At 36.4% G+C, this 23,579-nt stretch overlaps 1 protein-coding gene across 13 annotated transcripts in view; it reads left to right on the forward strand.

Annotated features, from left to right (window-relative positions):
* The window catches only part of SENP6 (SUMO specific peptidase 6), a 140,392-nt gene that overhangs the window by 90,809 nt on the left and 26,004 nt on the right, over positions 1–23,579 (forward strand). For 12 of the 13 annotated variants that reach the window (XM_023725069.1, XM_023725068.1, XM_023725062.1 and 9 more), the window contains 6 exons: positions 5,063–5,289; positions 6,856–6,965; positions 7,053–7,169; positions 18,241–18,363; positions 19,369–19,461; positions 23,102–23,532. In XM_023725069.1, the coding sequence (XP_023580837.1) occupies positions 5,063–5,289; positions 6,856–6,965; positions 7,053–7,169; positions 18,241–18,363; positions 19,369–19,461; positions 23,102–23,532 (1,101 nt within the window). The remainder of the gene's footprint in view (positions 1–5,062; positions 5,290–6,855; positions 6,966–7,052; positions 7,170–18,240; positions 18,364–19,368; positions 19,462–23,101; positions 23,533–23,579) is intronic. The other variant, XR_002822916.1, reaches the window with a different exon arrangement.

Consider the following 23,579-nt stretch of genomic DNA (forward strand, 5'->3'; position numbering starts at 1 on the left):
TGGTTTATCAATTTTGTTGATCTTTTCAAAGAACCAGCTTTTGGACTTGTTAACTCTTCCAGTTGTTTTTCTGTTCTCTATTTCATTTAATTCTGCTCTAATTCTTATTATTTCCTTCCTTCTGGGACCTGTAGGCTTCTGTTGCTGCTCTCTTTCTACTTGTTCCAGTTGTAGGGTTAGTGCTTTGATTATGAGCCTTTCTTCTTTTTGGATGTGTGCATGTATTCCTGTAAACTGACCTGAGCACTGCTTTTGCTGTGTCCCAAAGGTTCCGGTAGGATGTGTTTTCATTCTCATTTGATTCTATGGATTTCTTTATTCCATCCTTAATTTCTTCTATAAACCAGTAGTTTTTGAGCAAGGTGTTGTTCAGTTTTCCATGTGTTTGATTTTTTTTTCTTTCCTTTTTCTGTTGTTGATTTCCATTTTTATGGCTTTATGGTCAGAAAAGATGCTTTGTAGTATTTCAATGTTTTGGATTTTGTTAAGGCTTGCTTTACGGCCTAATATGTGGTCTGTTCTGGAGAATGTTCCATGTGCGTTGGAAAAGAAAGTATACTTTGACTGCTGTTGGGTGCAGAGTTCAGTATATGTCTGTAAGATCAAGTTGGTTGATTGTAGCATTTAGCTGTTCTATGTTTTTGTTGAGCTTCTTTCTGGATGTTCTGTCCTTCACTGAAAGTGGCATGTGGAAGTCTCCTACTACTGTTGTGGAGCTGTAGCATTTAGCTGTTCTATGTCTTTGTTGAGCTTCTTTCTGGATGTTCTGTCCTTCACTGAAAGTGGTGTGTTGAAGTCTCCTGCTACTATTGTGGAGCTGTCTATCTCTCTGTTCAGAGCTGTTAGAGTTTGTTTTATATATGTTGGAGCCCTGTTGTTGGGTGCGTAAATTTTTATTATAGTTATGTCCTTCTGGTGTATTCACCCTTTAATCACTATATAGTGCCCTTCCTTATCTTTTGTGTTGGATTTTACTTTAAAGTCTATTTTGTCAGAGATCAATATTGCCACTCCCGCTGTTTTTTGAGTGTTGTTTGCTTGATATATTTTTTTCCATCCTTCGAGTTTTAGCCTGTTTGTGTCTTTAAGTCTAAGGTGCGTCTCTTGTAGGCAGTATATAGATGGATCATGCTTTTTTATCCAGTCTGCCACTCTCCATCTCTTTATGGGTGTATTAAGTCCCTTTACATTCTGTGTAATTATTGATAGGTATGAGTTTAGTGCTGTCATCCTGATACCTCTTTTTGTGTGTCGTTCACAGTTTCTTTGTTCTCCTCAATTTTCTGTGCTGTGTCGTTTTTCTTTATGTATTTTTTTTTTCATCTTTTTCTTTGTTGTAGATTTTGTGTTTGCTGGGTCTTTATGTTTTTCTACCTTTTTATTTTGATTTGTAGGATTGTTGGATTCCTTTGTGGTTACCTTAATATTTACCCCTAATTTTCTAAGTTTATATTAGTCTTTTATTACTTTATATCGCCTTAACTTCCCCTCCATATAGAAAATCAATGTCTCTATTTTTTAAGTTCCTCTTTTTTTGTTTTAATATTATCCTCTTTTTTTTTTTAACATATTGATATTTTTCCCTATTTTCAATGTTTTAGCTTTGATGTAATTTTGATTTCTGTTATCTGAGTCAGTATCTGGTTGCTCTGTCCTGTGTTCTAGTCTCGCATTGTTAGCTACTGTTATTATCCATAGGACTCCCTTTAGTATTTCTTGTAATTTTGGTTTGGTTTTTGCAAATTCCCTGAACTTCTGTTTATCTGGAAATGCCCTAATTTTGCCATCATATTTGAGAGACAGTTTTGCTGGATATATAACTCTTGGCTGACAGTTATTTTCCTTCAAGGCTTTAAATATGTCATCCCCTTGCCTTCTAGCCTGCATGGTTTCTGCTGAGTAGTCTTTGAGCTTCTTCTAATTGACTGTCCTTTGTAGATGACTTTTCTTTTATCCCTAGCCGCTCTTAAAATTCTCTCTTTATCTTTGGTTTTGATGAGTTTGATTATAATATGTCTTGGTGACTATCTTTTGGGATCTACCTTATGTGGGGTTTGATGAGCATCTTGGATAGATATCTTCTCATCTTTCATGGTATCAGGGAAGTTTTCTGTCAACACATCTTCAACAATTTTCTCTGTATTTTCTGTTATCCCCCCCATTCTGGTACTCCAATCACTCATAGGTTATTTGTCTTGATAGAGTCCCACATGACTCTTACAGTTTCTTCATTCTTTCTAATTCTTTTATCTGATTTTTCCTCAAATAAGTTGGCATCAAGAGCTTTATCTTCAGTGTCACTAGTTCTAACTTCTACTGCCTCAGTTCTGCTCCTGTGACTTTCTATTGAGTTGTCTAATTCTGAAATTTTATTGTTAATCTTCTGGATTTCTGATTGCTGTCTTTCTGTGGATTCTTGCAGCCTATTAAATTTGGCATTATGTTCTTGAATAACTTTTTGAAGTTCCTCTACTACTGTGTCTGTATGTTGCCTGGCTGTTTCTGCATTCTGTCGAATTTCCTTTCTTATTCTAGAAGAGTTCTGTATATTAATCTTTTGTATTCTGTCTCTGGTAATTCCAAGAAGTTCTCTTCCTCCAGAGAATTTATGGATTCTTTATTTTGTGAGCTTTCTGAAGCCATCATGGACTGCCTCTTTATGTGACTTGATATTGACTGTTGTCTCTGAGCCATCAATAATTTATTATAATTTTGTGTTTGCTTATTGAGATCTAGCTTCTTATTTTGTTTTGTTTTGCTATGCCCAAATAAGCTGCTCATGTGCACCAGTTTGATTTTTGACACCTTTTGATCTCTAATGTCCTGTCACCAGGTAGTTGGTTCTGTATCTAAGTATGTGCACGCTGGAGTTCGTTAAAATTTCCTATATGGGATCAGCTCGGGTGTGCAGGCAGTCCATCTCCAAGTGTGTGATACAGGCTGTCACCCCCAGTCCTAGAGAGGCATGGGTGATTGGTGCAGGCACTGGACTCTGGCTGTGGTGGGGGATCACGCGCTGAGCCAGGCAGGGGGCTGACCACTGCCCCTGAGAGTCTGAAAGAAAAGCGTTTCCCTATTCTCTAGGGTGAATAGGTAGGTGAGTTTTGCAGCCAGGCTAAGAGCACCCCACTATGTTGGCTGCAAAGACTCGAGGGCACCACTTTTCTTGATCTCCTGTAGCAGATGACTAGGCACTGTTCGAACTATCACCAGTCCTCAAGGCCCTGCTGCAGATCAATAAAACTGCCTGCTTGACGGGCAGGGCTGTTTCGAGGATCACAAATCTGCCCATTCACAGCTGAACCAGTTGAAGTTAAACGTCAGATGTTTGCCCTGTTGTACTGTGGTAGTGAGGGCTAACGCTGTTGAGATAGGTCCCCACAAGTCTATACAGGGGTGTATGGCACTCAGAGTCTGCGGACCCCTGATTTCTATGGGAGCAAAGGAGTTGTGCCGACCTTGTGTTCCTGGCCTAGTGAAGCCAGCAGCTTATTTTTTCCCTCTCCAAGGCCAGGAGAATGGGTCAGGGTACCTTTTGGGATCTGTTTCCGGCCCAGTAGACTCCAGGTGCAGAGCGGGGAGGGAAGCGGTAAAAGGAAGAGAGGTATTCCCCAAATCCGGTGGAGAGCACAGAGATAGGAGGTAAAAGGGAAAGAGGTTTTTCCCAAATCCAGTGCAGAGTGCAGAGGTAGGATTTAAAAGGGAGAGAGGTTTTTCCCAAATGGGCTTTTTTTTTTTTAACTCGCCGCAAAGGGTGCACGCATGTACTTATCCTAGTCTCTTGGGAGCTGCTCTTCACTGGTTCGGAGTGTCCAAGCAGAATCTCTGCCACTGGGTCTCTCTCGATGTGGAAACTGCTTCTTGAGCGCTCGCACGGCACGGCTGTTTGCCTTCTTCACCGCAGCCCGGTGTGGCTGTGTCTTTGCTGTGTTGCCGCTGTAGCTCTAGCGCTCCTCACCTCTTACAAGTGGTCTTCCTCTCTGGTATGACTCAGATGGATTTCTTAACCTTGCCTTGTTCAGGGCTGCCAGATGTTCACATAGAATCAAATCACTTGTTTTTCCAGGTCTTTGTTGTAAGAGGGATATAGGAAGCGTCTGACTAGTCCACCATGTTGACCACACCTCGAATAGATACAATTTAATTTAATAAATTTAACAAATAAATTATGTAGAATGCATGCAATTTATTGAATAGCAAAATGTGAGTGCACTTTGATAGATGCCTTATATCTTTATTATCTACAGTCGTGACAACTGCTTTGTGAGATAGATACTGTTTTCCCCATTTTACAAATGAGGAAAAGCTCACAGAAAGTGGCAGGGCTTAAGATAAAATCCAGGTTTGCCCATTTAAAAAGTTTTAAAATCTGGAGTTAAAACTCAGAAGATTTGCACTACTCTTTTTATTATATCACTGTGTAATCTGAATAAAAGGAATTTTTTTAATACACTGATAAAAGTGCTAAGTGCAAATCAACATCATAAATCTGGAATCCTTGAAAGTTGGCCTAAAGAGGAAGTTTTCAAGTTCATGCAATGGGTCTGCACTCTCTACAGTAAATACGTAGATATAGTTCTCCAATTTAATTCCCTTCACTTCTAACATTTATGGAATAGCATGACTGGTTATAAAATACTTTTCAGCAATAATGGAGATTTGTTATTGCTGCTTCAGCTTAATAATGAGTAAATGTTTGTATTTTTATTTGAGTTTGACAAAATGTCAACCAGTACTTTTTTAAAACCATAAATAGTTTTGGATCCTATTAGATTAAGTAAATAGGTTAGATTCGTGAATAGATTTATCTTAAGCTGCTGCTGGACTCTAGTGTACTGTGGTTCCATTCTCTTAATAAATAAGGAGAGAACAGTGTCAGTTAACACTGTCCCTGGTCTTCATTGCAATATTTTTTGTATACCCTCTGTATGCCAAACATGATTTTGGATGTTTATACCAGGCTTTCTGGTAATATCTTGGAAATAACTAGCTGTTACTCTTATTCTAATTTCTATTTATTTTGTTCATGTAGACTTAAACAGTTATATTTATTTCTTTTCAGATCTGGAAGAAGAATATATTATTTTAATTTTTCAAACTGGCCTTGATCATCAGGCAAATATGGTATTTGAAAGTATCATTACTGAAATTGGTATAAAGAATAATATTTCCAATTTTTTTGCAAAAATCCCCTTTGAAGAAGCCAATAGCAGACTTGTTGCCTGTACAAGAACCTATGAAGAAAGCATCAAAGGAAGTTGTGTGCAAAAAGAAAACAAAATTAAAAATGTAATTATGTTTTAAAATGTTTATAATTTTAAATAATGGGTAGCCTTAAGGAGAAATATGTTTCATTATAATACAGCTCATTTTGGTGTCAGATATTTTATTTCAATTTCAGAGTTATTTGCTTTTATATATGATTTGTAAACTGTCTTGTGTCAAAATATTAATGGGGGGTAGGTGACCTGTAACACAAATAGCGTTTGATACAGGTTTCAGAGTCATTTTGTAGTACCTCTCCACGTTCTATTCTTCAGTCTCTACTCTTTTTCTTTTATATCTGTTTTTCCTTTTCACCCCACTCCCAACATACACATACATACACTGCTACATTCTAATTAATTTTACATTGTGTGTTTGGTTTGCTGATCGTTCCCAGTGATGCTATTGGGGCTATTACAACTTATTTTAAAGGAATTTTGGTTCCTGATGTATTGTACATTTATATGTAACGTGCATACATATTTGAAAACTTGGAAAGTGGAGCGTGCATACCATTTGATCTTGGTTGTCAACATACATATCTAATTCTTGAATATTTACTCATGTAGTTAGGCAACTTTGAAGCCACCATACCAGAGGCAACAGTATTATTATGAAACTCATGGTATAATGTTAAATAATACAAGTAAAACTTAAACACTCTGAATTTGTTATATACCATAGCAACTGAACTTTGCTGGCTTAATATATTGGGAACACTTAATCTCTCACTTTGAGTACAAACTTGGAAATATGTCTGTCCGAGGCACAGTCTTGGTAAAGTTGAGCAAGGCCTGACTAGAGAAGAAGCACTCACACAGTTAGTGGGTTAGGAAAAGAGCAGAGGAAGGAAGGGGAACCATCCCCCTTATTTTTCTGATTTGGCTATAGGAGATAATGCCAGAGGAATCAAAAAAAGCAGGTTGGAGCCATGAGACAACTGAGATGGACACAAATGTCAATGGAAGGCTCTTTTCTCTAAAGATAACTTGTTTTAGTTTCGTGTAACATTAATGTTCATTGGACAGTGTTCCCTGAGCCTCTGCCTCTATGTCCCTTGGAAGTCTTAGCCATTGGATTTAGGTGGTTAAGAGCTATGGCTGCTAGCCAAAAGGTTGGCAGTCCGAATCCATTAGGCGTTCCTTGGAAACTCTATTGGGCAGTTGTGCTCTGTCCTATAGGGTCATTATGAGTCGGAATCGACTTGACGGCAGTGGGTTGGTTGGTTTGTTTTTTTTGTTTGCTTGTTTGTTTTCCATTACTATCAGAAGATAACCACTGTATCTGTTCTTTGAATTTTACTAACATAATCTAATATAGATAGTAGAGATCTTAGACAAGATACCAGAAATCCGTTGTTAATAAATTTGAAGAGTATCATTATTATAGACGCTGCATATAAAAAGTAGATTGTGGTCCCTAGGTTCTACCTGTTTCTTCTTTTTGATTGTTAAATATCATGCATACTTTTTAGATAGATATTTTTAACCTTTTTTAATAGAGAAGCATTCTTGCCTGTGTGCTTACTCTTTTTATTGAAATTTTTCCCTATTGATTTTTTTGAGTTGATCATTTAATTTCCTTTACCAGGTGTCCTTTGAATCTAAAATACAACTTCGAAACAAACAAGAATTCCAGTTTTTTGATGATGAGGAAGAAACTGGAGAGAGTCATACCATCTTCATTGGTCCTGTAGAAAAGTGAGAGCATTCCTTTTTATTTGCAATGCTCTGAGTTTCTTTGTCTGTTTTATTACATCATGTATTTATTTTTCTGTTTTGTTACAGATTAATAGTCTATCCACCACCTCCAGCTAAGGGAGGCATTTCTGTTACTAACGAGGACCTACACTGTCTGAATGAAGGGGAATTTTTAAATGATGTTATTATAGACTTTTATTTGAAGTAAGTTAATTTTCTACTAACTTCTTAGTAAATCTTCTGTTTGTTCTAGTCTATTACATATTCTTCTATATTGTGTGTCTTTGATTTTTGTAGTCAAACTGAGTTTTGAATTCCAGCACTGCCACTTATTGCATGATATCCGGAAAGTTATTTATTTAGTGTCTACTTGTGTTTCCTCATTTTTAAAACGGGAATAATAATAACCAAAAGAAACCAAGCCCACTGCCATTGTGTCAATTCTGACTCGTAGCAACCCTAAAGGACAGAGTAGAATTGCGCCATAGGCTTTCCAAGGCTATAATCTTTACAGAAGCAGACTGCCACATATTTGTTGTGGGGAGTGGCCGGTGAGTTCAAACTGCCAACCTTTGGGTTAGCAGCCGAGTCTTAACCACTGCACCACCAGGGCTCCGGAGTAATAATTGTAGTATCTAAAAGTTGTTGTGAGAATTAAATGAGATAATACATGTCAAGTGCTAGGAAAAGTGCCTGGTACTTGGGAAGTATTCATAAATGATAGCTTATTGTGTTGTGATTGTTAGTGTTTTATGCCTGTAAAAATATTATTACTACCCTAGGTTAGGCAATGATTTGTTGAGCAACTACAAAAGTATGATTTCATTTATTTCCTTCAATAAGTGTTCATCAAGCACTAGCTGTGTACCAGGTATTGTATTAGTAGAAGTTTATGGTTTATTAGGGAACACAAATATGAGATAAAGCAATAATAGAACCATTAACATGGTACAGACACAACAGAAAAAGAGAATTCTGCATTCTCTTTGGGAGCTGGAGGGTATGAGGACCAGGAAGCTTTCCTGGAAGAGCTTCCATCATTACCCAGTGTACACATGCATATATATTTATGTGTGGTGCGTTTAGTATAAATTTGTATGTTTTTACTGGTTTGTGATACAAAGTGGGTATGCATATGAAACAAAACAGAACTTACCATCAGCATGTCCAGTGCTGTCTAATGTTTTCTAGTTTATTCTAATGTAATTCATAAAACAAAAGCTGGTTGTTGAAACCTGCTAAAGTAATTTTATAGCTTACTAATGACCGCAACCCCCAATTTGAAAGCAAACCACTCTAACAAGAGTGAAAGATTTTCATCAGAGAAGTGGTATCATAATTGAATTTCCACCAGATAATTTTGAAAGGTGTGTACACTGGAAGTCTAGATGAGAGAGAATTTTAGAGGCCTAACTGGGTATTTTAATTGGAGTGGAGAGGAATTGATGTTTTAGGAGGTAGTTATTTAGGACTGAGTGAATGGAGATTAAGGAGAAAAGAAATGTGTGCCAGAGACCTGCTAAATGTTGTTACCACTGTCTTAGGTAGTGAATGCAGAAGCAAAATGGGCTTGCGTGGGAGGAAACATGAGTTCTCTATTAGATGTTTATGATACAACCAAGGAGAGAATTCCAGTAAACAGTTGACTATATTATTCTGGAGTTTAATTCTAGAGTTTCAAGTGATAGTTTAATTATGAGAACAGATGAGATTGCTTAGGTAGGGGTGTAAAATGAGAAAAAAAGCCATAAGAACAGAACCTGGAGAGTAAATTTTAAGGAACAGACAGGGAAGAGAAAGAATAGAGAGGTTCCCATGAATAATTTCTGAAGGTATTTGACAGAAAGAGAAATTCAGAGACTAATGTAATGAAATCCAAGGGGGTAAGTTTAAAGGAGGATATCTTCAGTGGTATCACTGTAGCAGAGCCAGAGAAGAGCTAAGGACAATGACCCTAAGCTAATTTGATTCTTTTGGGGTGATGGAGATGAAAGCCAGATTAATGATTTCATTAACATGCAGTGAGATTAAAAAAAAAATTTTTTTGCCACCCTCTCTCAATAATTGATAGAAAAACTAGACAGAAAATCAGCTGGCTATAGAACTCAGTAACACCATGAACCTACACTCAGCAGTTATAGAACACTCTACCCAAAAATACATATTATTTTCAAGAGCCCATAGAACATGTACTAAGATAAACCATATCCTGGAGTTAAGTAAGCCTCAGCTTACATAGAAGAACTGAAATTATTAAATAGAGTGTATTTTCTGATCACAGTGGAATCAAACTAGAAATTAATAACAGAGATACCAGGAAAATCTCCAAATACTTGGAAACTAAACAGCACACTTCATAATAATTCATGGATCAAAGAGGAAACTGTAAAGGTAGTTAAAAAAATATATTGAGCTGAATAAAAATGAAAATGCAACACATCAAAATTTGTGAGACACAGCTAAAGCAGTGCTAATAGGGAAATTTATATCACTACAAGCATACACTATAATAGAAGAAATGTCTAAAGTAATCTAAGCTCTAACCTCAAAAAACTAGAAAAAGAAAACCAAAATCAAGTAGAAGGAAGATAATAAATAAGAGCATAGATCAGTGAAATTGCTAACAGTAGAGAACATTGATGAAACAAAGAGCTGGTTATTTGAAAAGAATAAAATTGACAAACCTCTGGCAAGACAGTTGGGAAAAAAAAAAGTCTCATTTACCAATATCAAGAATAAAAAAAGGGGATATAATTATAGGCCACACAGACATCAAAAGGGTAAGAAAATACTACCAAGAACTCTACATGCCTAAATTTCTCAACTTAGATAAAATGGACTAATTATTCAAAAAGCAGAAACTACCACAACTCACCAGATGTGAGATGTATCATTTGAATAACTCTATAGCTATTAAGAAAATTGAATTCATAATTTTAGAACTCTCAAAAACAAAAACTCCAGGCCCAGATTGTTTGTTGTCGTTCAGTGGTTTCAAATCGATTCCGACTCATAGCAACCCTGTGTACAGCAGGACGAAATACTGCCTGGTCCTGCGTCATCCTCATATAATCCTTGCTGTGTTTGAGCCTATTGTTCAGCCACTTTGTTAGTCTATCACGTTGAGGGTCTTTCTCTGTTTTTTGCTGCCCCTCTGCTTTACAAAGCATGATGTCCTTCTTCAGGGACTGGTCCCTCCTGATAACGTGTCCAAAGTAGGAGATAAAGTCTTAACCATCATCGTTTCAAAGGAGCATTCTGACTGTAATTTTTTTTTTTTAATTGTTGTAGTTTAAAAGAAGTTTACATTTCAAGTTAGTTTCCCATATAGAAATTTATACATATATTGTTATGTGACCCTAATTGCTCCCCCATACTGTGGCAGCACACTCCTCCTTTCCACTTCTGATTCCCCATGTCTATTCAACCAGCTCCTAACCCTCTCTGCCTTCCCATCTCACCTCTGAACAGAAGCTGCCCGTTTAGTCTCCTGACCGTAATTCTTCCGAGACAGATTTGTTTATTCTTCTGGTAGTCAATGGCATAGTCAGCATTCTTTCCTAGCATCAAAATTCAAAGGCATTAGTTCTTCTTTGGTCTTTCTTATTCATTGTCCAGCTTTAACATGCATATGAAGTGACTGAAAATACTATGATTTGGATCAGGTGCACTTCAGTTCTCAAAGTGACACCTTTGCTTTTTAATACTTTAAAGAGGTCTTTTCCACATATTAGGCCATAAAGCAAGCCTTAACAGAATCCAGAGCATCAAAATATTACAAAGCATCTTTTCTGACTGTTAAGCCATAAAAGTAGAAATCTGTAACAGAAAAAGCAAGAAAAAAAAATCAAACACATGGAAACTAAACAACACTGTGCTTAAAAACTACTTGGGTTATAGAAGAAATTAAGGATGGAATAAAATTCATAGACTCAAATGAGAATGAAAACAAATCTTACTAGAACCTTTGGTACACAGCAAAAGGAGTGCTCACATGTCAGTTTATAGCAATAAATGCATACATCCAAAAAGAAGAAAGGGTCAAAATCAAAACATTGACCCTACAACTTGAACAGATAGAAGAAAGAGAGCAACAAAAGAAGCCCTTGGGCACCAGAAAGGAGCTAATAAGAATTAGAGCAGAATTAAATGAAGTAGAGAATAGAAAAATAATTGAAAGAGTTAACAAGACCAAAAGCTGGTTCTTTGAAAAGATCAACAAAATTGATAAACCATTGGCCAAACTGACAAAAGAAAAACAGGAGAGGAAGCAAATAACCCATATAAGAAATGAGATGGGTGATATCACAATAGATCTAACTGAAATTAAAAGAATCATAAGAGAATACTATGAAAAATTGTACTCTAACAAATTTGAAAACCTAGAGGAAATGGACAAGTTTCTAGAAACTCACTACCTACCTAAACGAACGCAAACAGAGGTAGAACAACTAAAGAAACCCATAACAAAAGAAGAGATTGAGAAGGTAATTTAAAAACTCCCCCCCCCCAAAAAAAGCCCTGGCCCAGAAGGGTTCATTGGAGAATTCTACCAAACTTTCAGAGAAGAGTTAACACCATTACTACTAAAGGTAGTACAGAGCATAGAAAATGGTAGAATACTCCCAAACTCATTCTGTGAAGCCAGCATAACCCTGATGCCAAAATCAGGTAAAGACACGACAGAAAAAGAAAATTACAGACCAGTATCCCTCATGAACATTGACGCAAAACTCCTCAACAAAATTTTAGCCAATAGAATTCAGCAACCTATCAAAAAAATAATTCATCATGATCAAGTGGGATTTATAGCAGTTATGGAGGGATGGTTCAACTTTAGATAAACAATCAATGTAATCCATCACATAAATAAAACAAAAGACAGGAACCACATGCTCCTATCAATCGATGCAGAAAAGGCATTCAACAAAGTCCAACACCCATTCATGATAAAAAGTCTCAAAAAAATAGGAATAGAAGGGAAATTCCTCAGTATAATTAAGGGCATTTATACAAAGCCAACAGCCAACATCATCCTAAATGGAGAGACTTTGAAAGCATTCCCCTTGAGAACAGGAACCAGACAAGGATGCCCTTTATCACCACTCTTATTCAACATTGTGCTGGAGGCCGTAGCCAGAGCAGTTAGGCTAGAAAAAGAAATAAAGGGCATCCAGACTGGTAAGGAAGAAGTCAGAGTATCTCTATTTGCAGATGATATGATCTTATACACAGAAAACCCCAAAGAATCCACAAGAAAACTACTGAAACTAATAGAAGATTTCAGCAAAGTTTCAGGTACAAGATAAACATACAAAAATCAGTTGGATTCCTCTACGCCAACAAAGAGAACCTTGAAGAGGAGATCACTAAATCAATACCATTTACAATAGCCCCCAAGAAGATAAAATACTTAGGAATAAATCTAGCCAGCGACATAAAAGATCTATACGATGAAAACTTCAAGATGCTACTGCAGCAGATTTGCCCGATGTAATACATCATTTGATTGTATTGTATTGATGTATTACATCAAAGTGGAAAAACATACCTTGCTTATGGATAGGAAGACTCAACATTGTGAAAATGTCATTTCTACCCAAAGCCATCTACAGATCCAGTGCAATCCTGACCCAAATTCCAGTGACGTTTTTTAATGAGATGGAGAAACAAATCACCAAATTTACATGGAAAGGGAAGAGGCCCCGGAGAAGTAAAGCATTACTGAAGAAGAAGAACAAAGTGGGAGTCCTCAAACTACCTGATTTTAGAACCTGCTACACTGCCATAGTAGTCAAAACATCCTGGTACTGGTACAACAACAGATACATAGACCAATGGAACAGAATTGAGAATCCACACATAAATTCATCCACCTGTGAGCAGCTGATATTTGACAAAGGCCCAAAGTCTGTTAATTGGGGAAAAGACAGTCTCTTTAACAAACTGTGCTGGCATAATTGGATATCCATCTGTAAAAAACTGAAACAAGATCCATACCTCACATCATGCACAAAAACTAACTCAAAATTAATCAAAGACCTACATAGAAAATCTAAAACAATAAAGATCATAGAAGAAAAAATAGGACAACACTAAAGATCATCGAAGAAAAAATCAGGACAATGGTCAGAGCCCTAATACATGGCAAAAACAGAATACAAACCATAAGTAACAATGCACAAACACCAGAAGAGAACTAGGTAACTGGGAGCTCCTAAAAATCAAACACGCTCATCAAGAGACTTCACCAAAAGAGTAGAAAGACAACCTACAGACTGGGAAAAAAATTTTGGCCACGACAAATCCAATCAGCGTCTGATCTGTACAGTCTATGTGATACTGCAAAAACCTCAACAAAAAGACAAATAACCCAAATAAAAAATGGGCAAAGGTTATGAACAGGCACTTTGCCAAAGAAGACATTCAGACGGCTAATAGACACCTGAGGAAATGCTCACAATCATTAACAATTAAAGAAATGCAAATCAAAACTACAATGAGATACCGTCTCACCCTAACAAGGCTAGCATTAGTCCAAAAAACACAAATAATAAATGTTGGAGAGGTTGTGGAGAGACTGGAACACTTACACTCTGTTGGTGGGAATGTCAGTAGTACAACCACTTTGGAAATTGATATGACGCTTCATTAAAAACCTAGAAATAGAAGTACCATACCATCCAGCAATTCCACTCCTTGAAATATATCCTAGAGAAATAAGAGCTGTCACGCAAATAGATACATGCACACCTGTGTTCATCGCCGAACTGTTCATAATAGCTAAAAGATGGAAACAACGTAGGTGCCCATCAACAGACGAACGAATAAACACATTATGGTATATTCACACAGTGGAATACTACACAACGATAAAGAACAACGATGAATCTGTGAAGCATCTTATAACATGGAGGAATTTGGAAGGCATAATGCTGAGTGAATTTAGTTAGTAGCAAAAGGACAAATAATTGTATAAGACCACTATTACAAGAACTCAGGAAAAGGTTTAAACACAGAAGAAAACATTCTTTACAAGGGTAGGGAGGAAAGGAGAGGTGTATACACTAGCTAGATAGTAGACAATTATCTTAGGTGAAGGGAAGGATAACACACGCTACAGGGGAAGTCAGCACAACTGGACTAAACCAAAAGCTAAGAAGTTTCCTGAATACAGCCAAACACTTTGAGGGACAGAGTAGCAGGGGTGGGGGTCTGGGGACCATGGTTTCAGGGGATGTCTAGGTCATTGGCATAACAAAGTTTATTAAGAAAATATTCTGCATCCCACTTTGGTGTGTGGCATCTGGGGTCTTAAAAGCTCGTGAGCAGCCATCTAAGATGCATGAATTGGTCCCAACCCACCTGGACTAAAGGAGAATGAAGAACACGAAAGACACAAGGAAAGTATTAGCCCAAGAGACAGAAAGGGTCACATAAACCAAAGACTTCATCAGCCTGAGACCAGAAGAACTAGATGGTGCCCAGCTACTACCAGTGACCACCCTGACAGGGAACACAACAGAGAGTCCCTGGTGTAGCAGGAGAAAGGTGGGGTGGAGAACTCAAATTCTAGTAGAAAGACCAGACTTAATGGTTTGATTGAGACTGGAGGGGCCCTGGAAGACATGTCCCCTGAACTCTCTGTTAGCCTAAAACTAAAACCATTCCGTAGGCCAACTCTTCAGACAAAGATTAGACTGGACTATGGGACCTAAAATGATACTGGTGAAGAGTGTGCTTCTTAGCTGAAGTAGATACATGACACGAAATGGCAGCTCATGTCCAGAGGGAAGATGAGAAGGCAGAGAGAGTCAGGAGCTGGTTGAATGGAGAAGGGAAATCCGGAGTGGAAAGGAGTTTGCTGTCACAGGATAGGGAGAGCAACTAGGGCCACATAACAATGAATGTATAAATTTTTGTATGAGACACCAACTTGATTTGTAAACCTAAAGCACAACAATAAAAGATAAAATAAGTCTTTTGCAGCAGATTTGCCCAGTGTAATACATCATTTGATTTCTTGACTGCTACTTTCCTGGATGTTGATTGTAGATCCAAGTAGAATGAAATCCTTGACAACGTGTCAATATTTTCTTCGTTTACCTTGATGTTGCTTATTGTCTAGTTGTGAGAGTTTTTATTTTCTTTATGTTGAGGTGCAATCCATACTGAAAGCTGTAGTTTTTTATCTTAAACAGTAAGTGCTTCAAGTCCTCTTTGCTTTCAGAAAGCAAGGTTGTGTCCTCTGCATATCACAGGTTGTTAATGAGTCTTCCTCCAATCGTATAGTCTGGCTTTTTGGATTATTTTCTCGGCGTATGGATTGAATAAGTAGGAAGAAAGAATACAACCCTGATGCACACCTTTCCTGACTTTAAACCACACAGTAGCCCCCTGTTCTGTTCGAATGACTGCCTTTTGGTCTATGTACAGGTTCCACATGAGCACAATTAAATGTTCTGGAATTCCTTTTCTTTGCAGTGTTATCCATAATTTGTTATGATCCACACAGTCGAATGCTTTTGCATAGTCACTAAAACACAGGTAAACATCTTCTGGTATTCTTTGCTTTCAGCCAAGATCCATCTGACATGAGCAGTGATATTCCTCGTTCTACATCTTCTTCTGAATCTGGCTTGAATTTCTAGCAGTTCCCTGTCAGTGTACTGCTGCAACTGTTTTTGAATTATCTTCCGGAAAATTTTCTTGTGTGTGATATTTATGATATTGTTTGATAATTTCCATATTCTTGGGTTACCTTTCTTTGGAATGGGCACAAATATGGATCTCTTCCAGTCGGTTGGCCAGGTAGCTATCTTCCAAATTTCTTGGCATAGATCAGTGAGCATTTCCAGCGTTGCATTGATTTGTTGAAACATCTCAATTGGTATTCCATCAGTTCCTGCAGCTGTGTTTTTCTGCAGTGCCTTCAGTGCAGCTTGAACTTCTTCCTTCAGTACCATTGGTTCTTGACCATCTCCTACCTCCTAAATGGTTGAACGTTGACCAGTTCTTTTTGGTACAGTGACTGTATTCCTTCCATCTTCTTTTGATGCTTCCCGTGTTGTTCAATATTTTACCCATAACCTGAAACCCAATGCTGTCGAGATGATTTCCAACTCATAGCAACCCTATAGGACAGAATGTAACTGCCCCATAGGGTTTCCAAGGAGCAGCCGGTCAATTTGAACTGCCGCACTTTTGGTTAGTAGCCAGGCTCTTAACCACTGTACTGCCAGGGCTCCATTTTGCCCATAGAGTCCTTCAGTATTACAACTTGAAGCTTGAGTTTTTTCTTCAGTTCTTTCAGCTTGAGAAATGCTGAGTGTGTTTTTCCCTTTTGGTTTTCTATCTCCAGATCTTGTTCACATTTCATTATAATACTTTGTCTTCTCGAGCTGCCCTTTGAAATCTCTTTAGCTCTTTAATGTGACCATTTTTTCCTTTCTCTTTAGCTATTCTACATTCAAGAGCAAGTTTCAGAGTCTCTTCTGGCATCTGTTTTGGTCTTTTCTTTCTGTTCTGGCCTTTTTTTCCTCCCCAGATGGTATCACTGGAGAATCTGCCAAAAGTTTAAAGAAGAATTAACACCAATTCTACACAATCTCTTCCAGAAGAGGAGGGAACATTCCCCAGTTTATTTCCTGACACTAATATTACCCTGATACTAAAACCAGACAAAGACAGTATGAAAAAATAAAGCTACAGACTAATATCTCTCATGAACATAGTTGGAAAAATCCTTAACAAAGTGTTAGCATATAGAATTCAGCAATAAATAAGAGTTATACACCATGACTGATTGGGATTTATTCCAGGGATGTAAGACTGGTTCAGTATTTGAAAATCAGTCAATATAACCCACCATATTAACAGACTAAAGAAGAAAAGTTATATGATCATATAAATTAATGAATTAAAAACATTTGACAAAATTCACCCAGTCTTGAGGCAGTCTCGCAAAACTAATAGAAGGGAACTTCCTCAACTTATTAAAGAATATCTACAAAAAATCTACAGGTAGTGTCATACTTTTTGGTGAAATGCTTGCCAAACACTTTTTCCCTAAAATCAGGAACAAGGCAAGGATGCCCACTCTCACCACTTCTATTCCTCATAGTACTGGAAGTTCTAACCATCAGAATAAGACAAGAAAAGGAAATAAGTGACGTTCAGATCACAAAGGAAGAAATAAACATGTCGTGTGACATATTTGCAGATGTCATGATTGTCTGTGTAAGAAAATCCCAAGAAATCTACCAGAACAACCTTCCTAGAACTATTGAGTTCAGCAAGATTGGTAAGATGCAAAATAAATATACAAAAATCAGTTTCTATATACTAGCAATAAAAATGTGGAAACCAAAATTAAAAATAGATACTACTTACAATCACTCAAAAAATGAAGTGCTTAATTATAAATCTAATAAAACATGGTCAGATATATATGCATGATCTAAATAAACGGAAAACTCACCATGTTCATGGACTGGAATACTCAACGTAGTAAGGATATCAGTCCTCTCCCAATTGATACCCAGATTCAGTGTAATTCCATCAAAATCCTAGCAAGATTTTTTTATATAGATTATTCTAAAATTATATGGAAAAGCAAAGGAACTAAAACAGTTTTGAAAAAGAAGAATAAAATGGAAGAAATTAGTCCTCCAAAATTCTGTATGTGTATGCACACACACGAGCACTTACTGTATATAGCAACGTTTTCAGGATTCTGTGATTTGGTGGAAGGACAGATGTATAGATTAATGGAACAGAATAGAGACCACAGAAATAGCCCTATGTAAGTATGGCCAGCTGATTTTTGTTTGTTTAGGGTTTGTTTTGTTTTGTTTTGAGTGTACAATTCAAGATTTTTAATAGTGACGGAAGAGATTGGTGGTTGCCTAGGGCCGGGAAGGGAGTGGTGGTAGGAAATGGGGAGTGTTGCTATGAATTGTTACTATTAATAATAGTGTGAACATTGATTTGCAAGTTTTTGTGTGAACATATGTTTACTGGTGAGTTGAGCATGTGCTGTTGTAAAACATTAGATCTTACAAGTCATGATTTTACTTTCAAATATCACTTTATTACTCAAGGATATCCTGGTGTTTATCATTGTCTAGAATACTAAACATTTCTGATAACTTCTTTCAGTTATAAGGAATAGATTGATGGTGGCTAAATAGATACTTGATCGCTACTTGGCTGACTTTTCAATAAAAAGTGAACTATTAAATGTATTACATTGGTATTATTTTTTGTATATTAGATATTTGGTGCTTGAAAAACTGAAGAAAGAAGAAGCCGACCGAATTCATATATTCAGTTCTTTTTTCTATAAACGCCTTAACCAGAGAGAGGGGAGAAATCTTCATGAAACAACCAATCTGTCGTAAGTCAGGCTTTTTAAAGATATTTAACAAGTGTAATAAGTAACTTGAGCTTAACTTAATAAAAATTACTTATTTATATTGAGGTACCGTTATTTAGTTCTGTTGTTAGTTTGCAAAATGATTATAATTCATAATATTCTAAAGCCTTAAGAACACCTAGAATTCATAAAGGTCTAGGTGTGAGATCTAGAACAGCGCTTCCCAAATATGCCTGATGATTAAAAAAAAAAATTATTTGGGTATTTATTAAATACAGATAGCTCTGTTTTGCCCTAGGTGTTCTTGTACCCTAAAGGATCTTGTGATTCTGTAATAAGCTCTTTGAATAATTATTTTCAGACATGTTAAGGAAGTACTATTCTAGTTACTCGGTCCAAGTTATTTTCTTTATAATTCTTTTTCCTGTGTTTTGAGTATCCAGCTGTAACACTTGCTGGTAACTGTTCAGAAGAAATATACAACATTGGCACATTTTTGTCATAACTACTGTTAAATGTGTTGAATCGATGGCTGCTTGTACATAATATAAGTAATATTTTCTACTATTTCGACAATTGCCGATTTTGTGTCTTAGAGTTGATGATATTCATTCTTCACTGCTCCTCTGTGCTCATAGTCTTTCTTGCTTCATCTACCCTCAGATATTTCTCACTCTTCCTGCCCTGTTTTTCTCCCAAGATTTTGTAGGCAGTGTTCTGGTATGCCTTTCAGCAGTTGCTGCTACCAATTCTAAACTAATACAAATGGTGGAGATCTAAGTCTATTCAAGACAAGTGTTGGAACCTCTAGGATGTAGTAGCAGGAATTAAATATCTCTTTCTTCCATAGACAGTTTCATGCCTTCCTAGCTCCATCTCTGATGCTGTATTTTCTTTCCTCAACGGGTTAAACCATCTTATATAAGTGTTCTTGCTGTTGAATCTTCATAATTTATAAATTGCTGCTTATAAGTTGAAGCACTAGAGACTTTTCAGAAGCTTGATAGTTTATCTCTTGTCTCACAGAATACAGCAAAAGCGACATGGGAGAGTAAAAACCTGGACCCGGCATGTAGATATTTTTGAGAAGGATTTTATTTTTGTACCCCTTAATGAAGCGTAAGTAAGAATTTCCTTTATGTAAATACGATGGCAGTTTTTAGAAAATGTGTTTCTGAGATGAAGATATCCATTTTAAAACTTCTTCCTGAGAAATAGTGTATATATTTATACTTTTACCACCTTATTTTATGAAAATTAATATAGATTTCCAGTGAATCATGTATGATATTGAACTTCGCAATCACTAGACCAGATAGCTTTTTAAATTTAATTTTAATGGTCAACATGGAATAATGTCATTAAAAAATAAACAGCAATGCTAATGGTCTAGCAAATATTGTGTAAAAAGGCTATTTTATACAAAAAGATGATTACTTCATTTAGAAGAATTTGAATCTTTGGTTTACAGAAAACTTTGTTTCTTAACCAAAAAGCAGAGATGGGTGGAATTATGAAATTTGCTCAGATTGAAAACCAGCTTCCATATTATGCTAGTCTGACTACTTGAAGCAATTTTGTAAATAAATGAAGGTGCTTAAACACGGTGTTATTTCCCCTCAGTGATTAGACAGATGTTGATGTGTTTGCATAGTATTATTACGTCATTAAGACCTGAGAATTTTTTTATTTCTTTTTTTTTGTGGGGGCAGGGTTTGGATTTCTATGTCCTCCAGCCAAAGCCCACAAGGAACATACCTGTAGTTGAACAACTTAAGTTTATTACTTGTTGCAGTGAGGGAGAATACACACCATGTGTAACTGTGAGGTGTCTGAGTAAGAGGGTGCTGGAAAGAATCCGTTATAGGATTTGGGTTTTGGTTAGGGGACTTGGGGGAGGGTCTTAGGAAGTGATGGTTTGCCCTAGATTGGTTGCAGAGATTCTGTTGTTGAGTAAAGAAGTAGCATTTGCTCATTTAGCAGGAGAGAGGGGTGTTTGGTATTTTGTGAATTGCAGTGTGACCTTTGTGTTTGTCTCTGCTTAGACAAATTATGAAATGGCCTTGCTTTGTCTCATTTTATCATGGTCTCAGAGTAACCTTGTCTGAGGTTGGTTTTCTGTGAAATTGTTTATGTCTAAAAGGCCTAGTGTGAGTGACAGGCTATCTTCTGAATGTGCCTTTTTTTTCTCGTTTAACACTATAAAAAAAAAATTCAGCTATAGTATAGTCAATTCCAAATTTTGTTCATTTAAAACTATGCTTTAATCATGAGACGTGTGTTCCATTACTAGCCCAGTCAGAAGTGGGTAGGCTAGGTCAAAATGTTCGTTTTGACTGTATAGCACAACCTCTTCAAAGCTATGTATTTCTTTAAATCAAACGTAGTATCCTAATACAATTTAAAACTAACTCTTCTCTTCATTCTCCCCAAATTAAGTTTCTTGACACTAATATGTGATACAGAGTAACATTTGAGATAGAGGTGTCTACTTGGGGTGAAAGGGAGGATATACATAGAAAAAGCCATTATCAGAAATTAAGTATAAAAATTTTAAATAGAAATATAATTTGGTTGCACACACTTTAAGGATGGAAGTATATTCCCCTTAGTTACTGTATCTGATGTGGATGGAAGCTACTATTAATGTTTCCAGTTATCTTGGTAAGGGGGAGTGGGCAAATATGTAGGGCTACTAAAGGATTTTGCAAAAGAGCTTTGCCATTAATAGATGGAAGAATAGCCTCCAAATCAAGTGGACTCTTTTTTTTTTAAGAGGTAGAACCACAAATGTTTATATTCCGTATTTATGTTAGGTTGTTGTTAGCTGCAGTCTGGTCCCCAGCTCATGGCAACTCTGTAGGAACAAAGCGGTAGACTCCCATATATTTGTCATCTATTTTATTTTTAATTTTCTTGGTGGTACTAATTATCTTTAAACTTAAAAGTTTATAAGATATTTGTTAAAAATTGTCACGGTAATTGACAAGCAGCAGAAATTTGATACTTGGATCAAATCCATCTTGAGATAGATGGAATTGCCTGTTTTAGCCTCTTCTTCCATTGGATATTTAAGGTCAGTGTAGCTGCTATTAAAAGGCGTTGGAAGTGACCTCAAGGTTATCTGATTCAGCTTTCTCCTTTCAGCCAAAGAAAGGATTTTTCCTAGTTTATAGGGGAGACAATAGAAATTTTGTGGTTTATCCATATTGACACAGCTAAAAAATGTTAACAACTGATAGACCTAGGCTATAGCTAGAGGTTGAGTCACTGGATTATACCACATTTCATCAGTTTTTAAAACATTTTTTTCACATTTTAACATTTCTGAAATTTAGATATGACAAAATACAACTGTGTCTTAGAGTTGATGAAATGAGGAAGTTAGTGTGTTGACCTTTCTACTACTATAGCCTGACCTAAGTCCATAAGGATACTGAGGATTAATAATTTAGAACAGGAGGAAAGCATTAATCCATCTGGTCTTTACATACTGAGGATGAAAGCAGCCCCAGTGAGCTTTCTACTAGATGCTGTCCAAAGAAAGGGTAGTGTTGTTTCTCGATATTACCTTGGGTTAATTCAGCATTTTGCAGAACTCAGAAATGTGGAATAAATTTTATCCTCCTCACAGTATTCATTTTTGATTCAACAAATATTAACACCTACTACGTGACAAATATTCTGCTAGGCCTTGGGAATTATGCTAGCGGTAAGCTCTCTGACCATCTATAACCTGTTTATTGTATCTACAGCACATAACACTGTGCCTAGCAAATCACAGGCTTTTAATAAAATTATTGGCTAGATTATTATCGGTTATAAACCCAGACTGTACAGTTTTCTTGTGGACTGCCCCCTACTGTTGGGAACTGTGATACCTAGATTCACCTATATCATGAATAGTCACTTGATAGCTGTAACTCTTTAGTAATTAAAGCTTTCTAATAATGATTAGGTATGTTATTTTCTTTCAGTATATTTACATTTTAGTATAGCATGAGACAAAGCTTTACTTACATAAATATTTTCAGTAGTAAGCTCTTTCTGTCTTACTAATGGAATCCCTGGGTGGTGTGTACGGTTCACACACTAGGCCCACCCAAGGTGCCTTGGAAGAAAGGCCTAGAGATCTACTTCTGAAAAATTAACTGTTGAAAACCCTATGGAACACAGTTCTACCCTGACACACATGAGGTTGCCATGAGTCGAAATTGACACCGTGGCAGCTGGTACCTTATTAACAAGAAAAACACACACTAGAAGTTAAAAAAAAAAAAAAAAAGATACATAATACTTAGAAGATGTTGAAAACTATACAGTCTACGTATATATAGATTTCTAAAGACATTTTAATATTGAGGCTAGATAGTTTTCTATCACTTTGATAGAAGACAAAAAGAGGGTGAATGATGAATTGTAAAGTAAGGTATATTACATTAAATTGCCTGGAAAAGCAATGCATGTCTTATACCAAAAGCAAGAAAATGTTCAATGGATTGCTTATAAAAGTAAATTCAAGCTACATAATTCTAGCAAAAATTCTGACAATAAAAGAATGTTTTTAAATAGACATTATATTCTGTTAATGAATCAGTGGTCATATAAACAGTGGATTATTTTGAGAATTGAAAATATTGGGCATTCTTAGTAAATTTATTTACAAAAGCTTTAGAAGAAACATTTCAATTGATATTTATTGCCAAATATAGTAAACTTTCATAATAATATATTCAGTAGTTTCATTTGTTTTTTACAGTGCCCACTGGTTTTTGGCTGTTGTTTGTTTCCCTGGTTTGGAAAAACCAAAATATGAACCCAATCCTCAGTATCATGAAAATACAGTCATACAAAAGTGTTCAACTTTAGAGGACAGTTGTATTTCTTCTCCTTCAGCCAATGAAATGGACAGTTGTTCACAAAACTCTTCCGCCAAGCCTGTAATTAAGAAGATTATAAACAGAAAACATTGCATAGCTGTAATTGATTCAAATGCTATACAGGAAGAAAGTGACCCTCGTTATCGGAGAAACATATGCAGTGTGAAATGTAGTCTGAAAAAAATAAATCATACTGCAAGTGAAAATGAAGAATCAAATAAAGGAGAATCTGCTTGCCAGAAAGTTGTTGATAGGACTAAAAGTGAGAATGGCCTACAGAATGAATATTTAAGTTCTATACACCATACAGGTATGTATCCAAATGTTTTGAAAGAATGAAGGAATTCAGAATAAATG

Source organism: Trichechus manatus, unplaced genomic scaffold, assembly GCF_000243295.1.
Source record: "Trichechus manatus latirostris isolate Lorelei unplaced genomic scaffold, TriManLat1.0 scaffold00283, whole genome shotgun sequence".
Classification (NCBI taxonomy): Eukaryota; Metazoa; Chordata; class Mammalia; order Sirenia; family Trichechidae; genus Trichechus; species Trichechus manatus.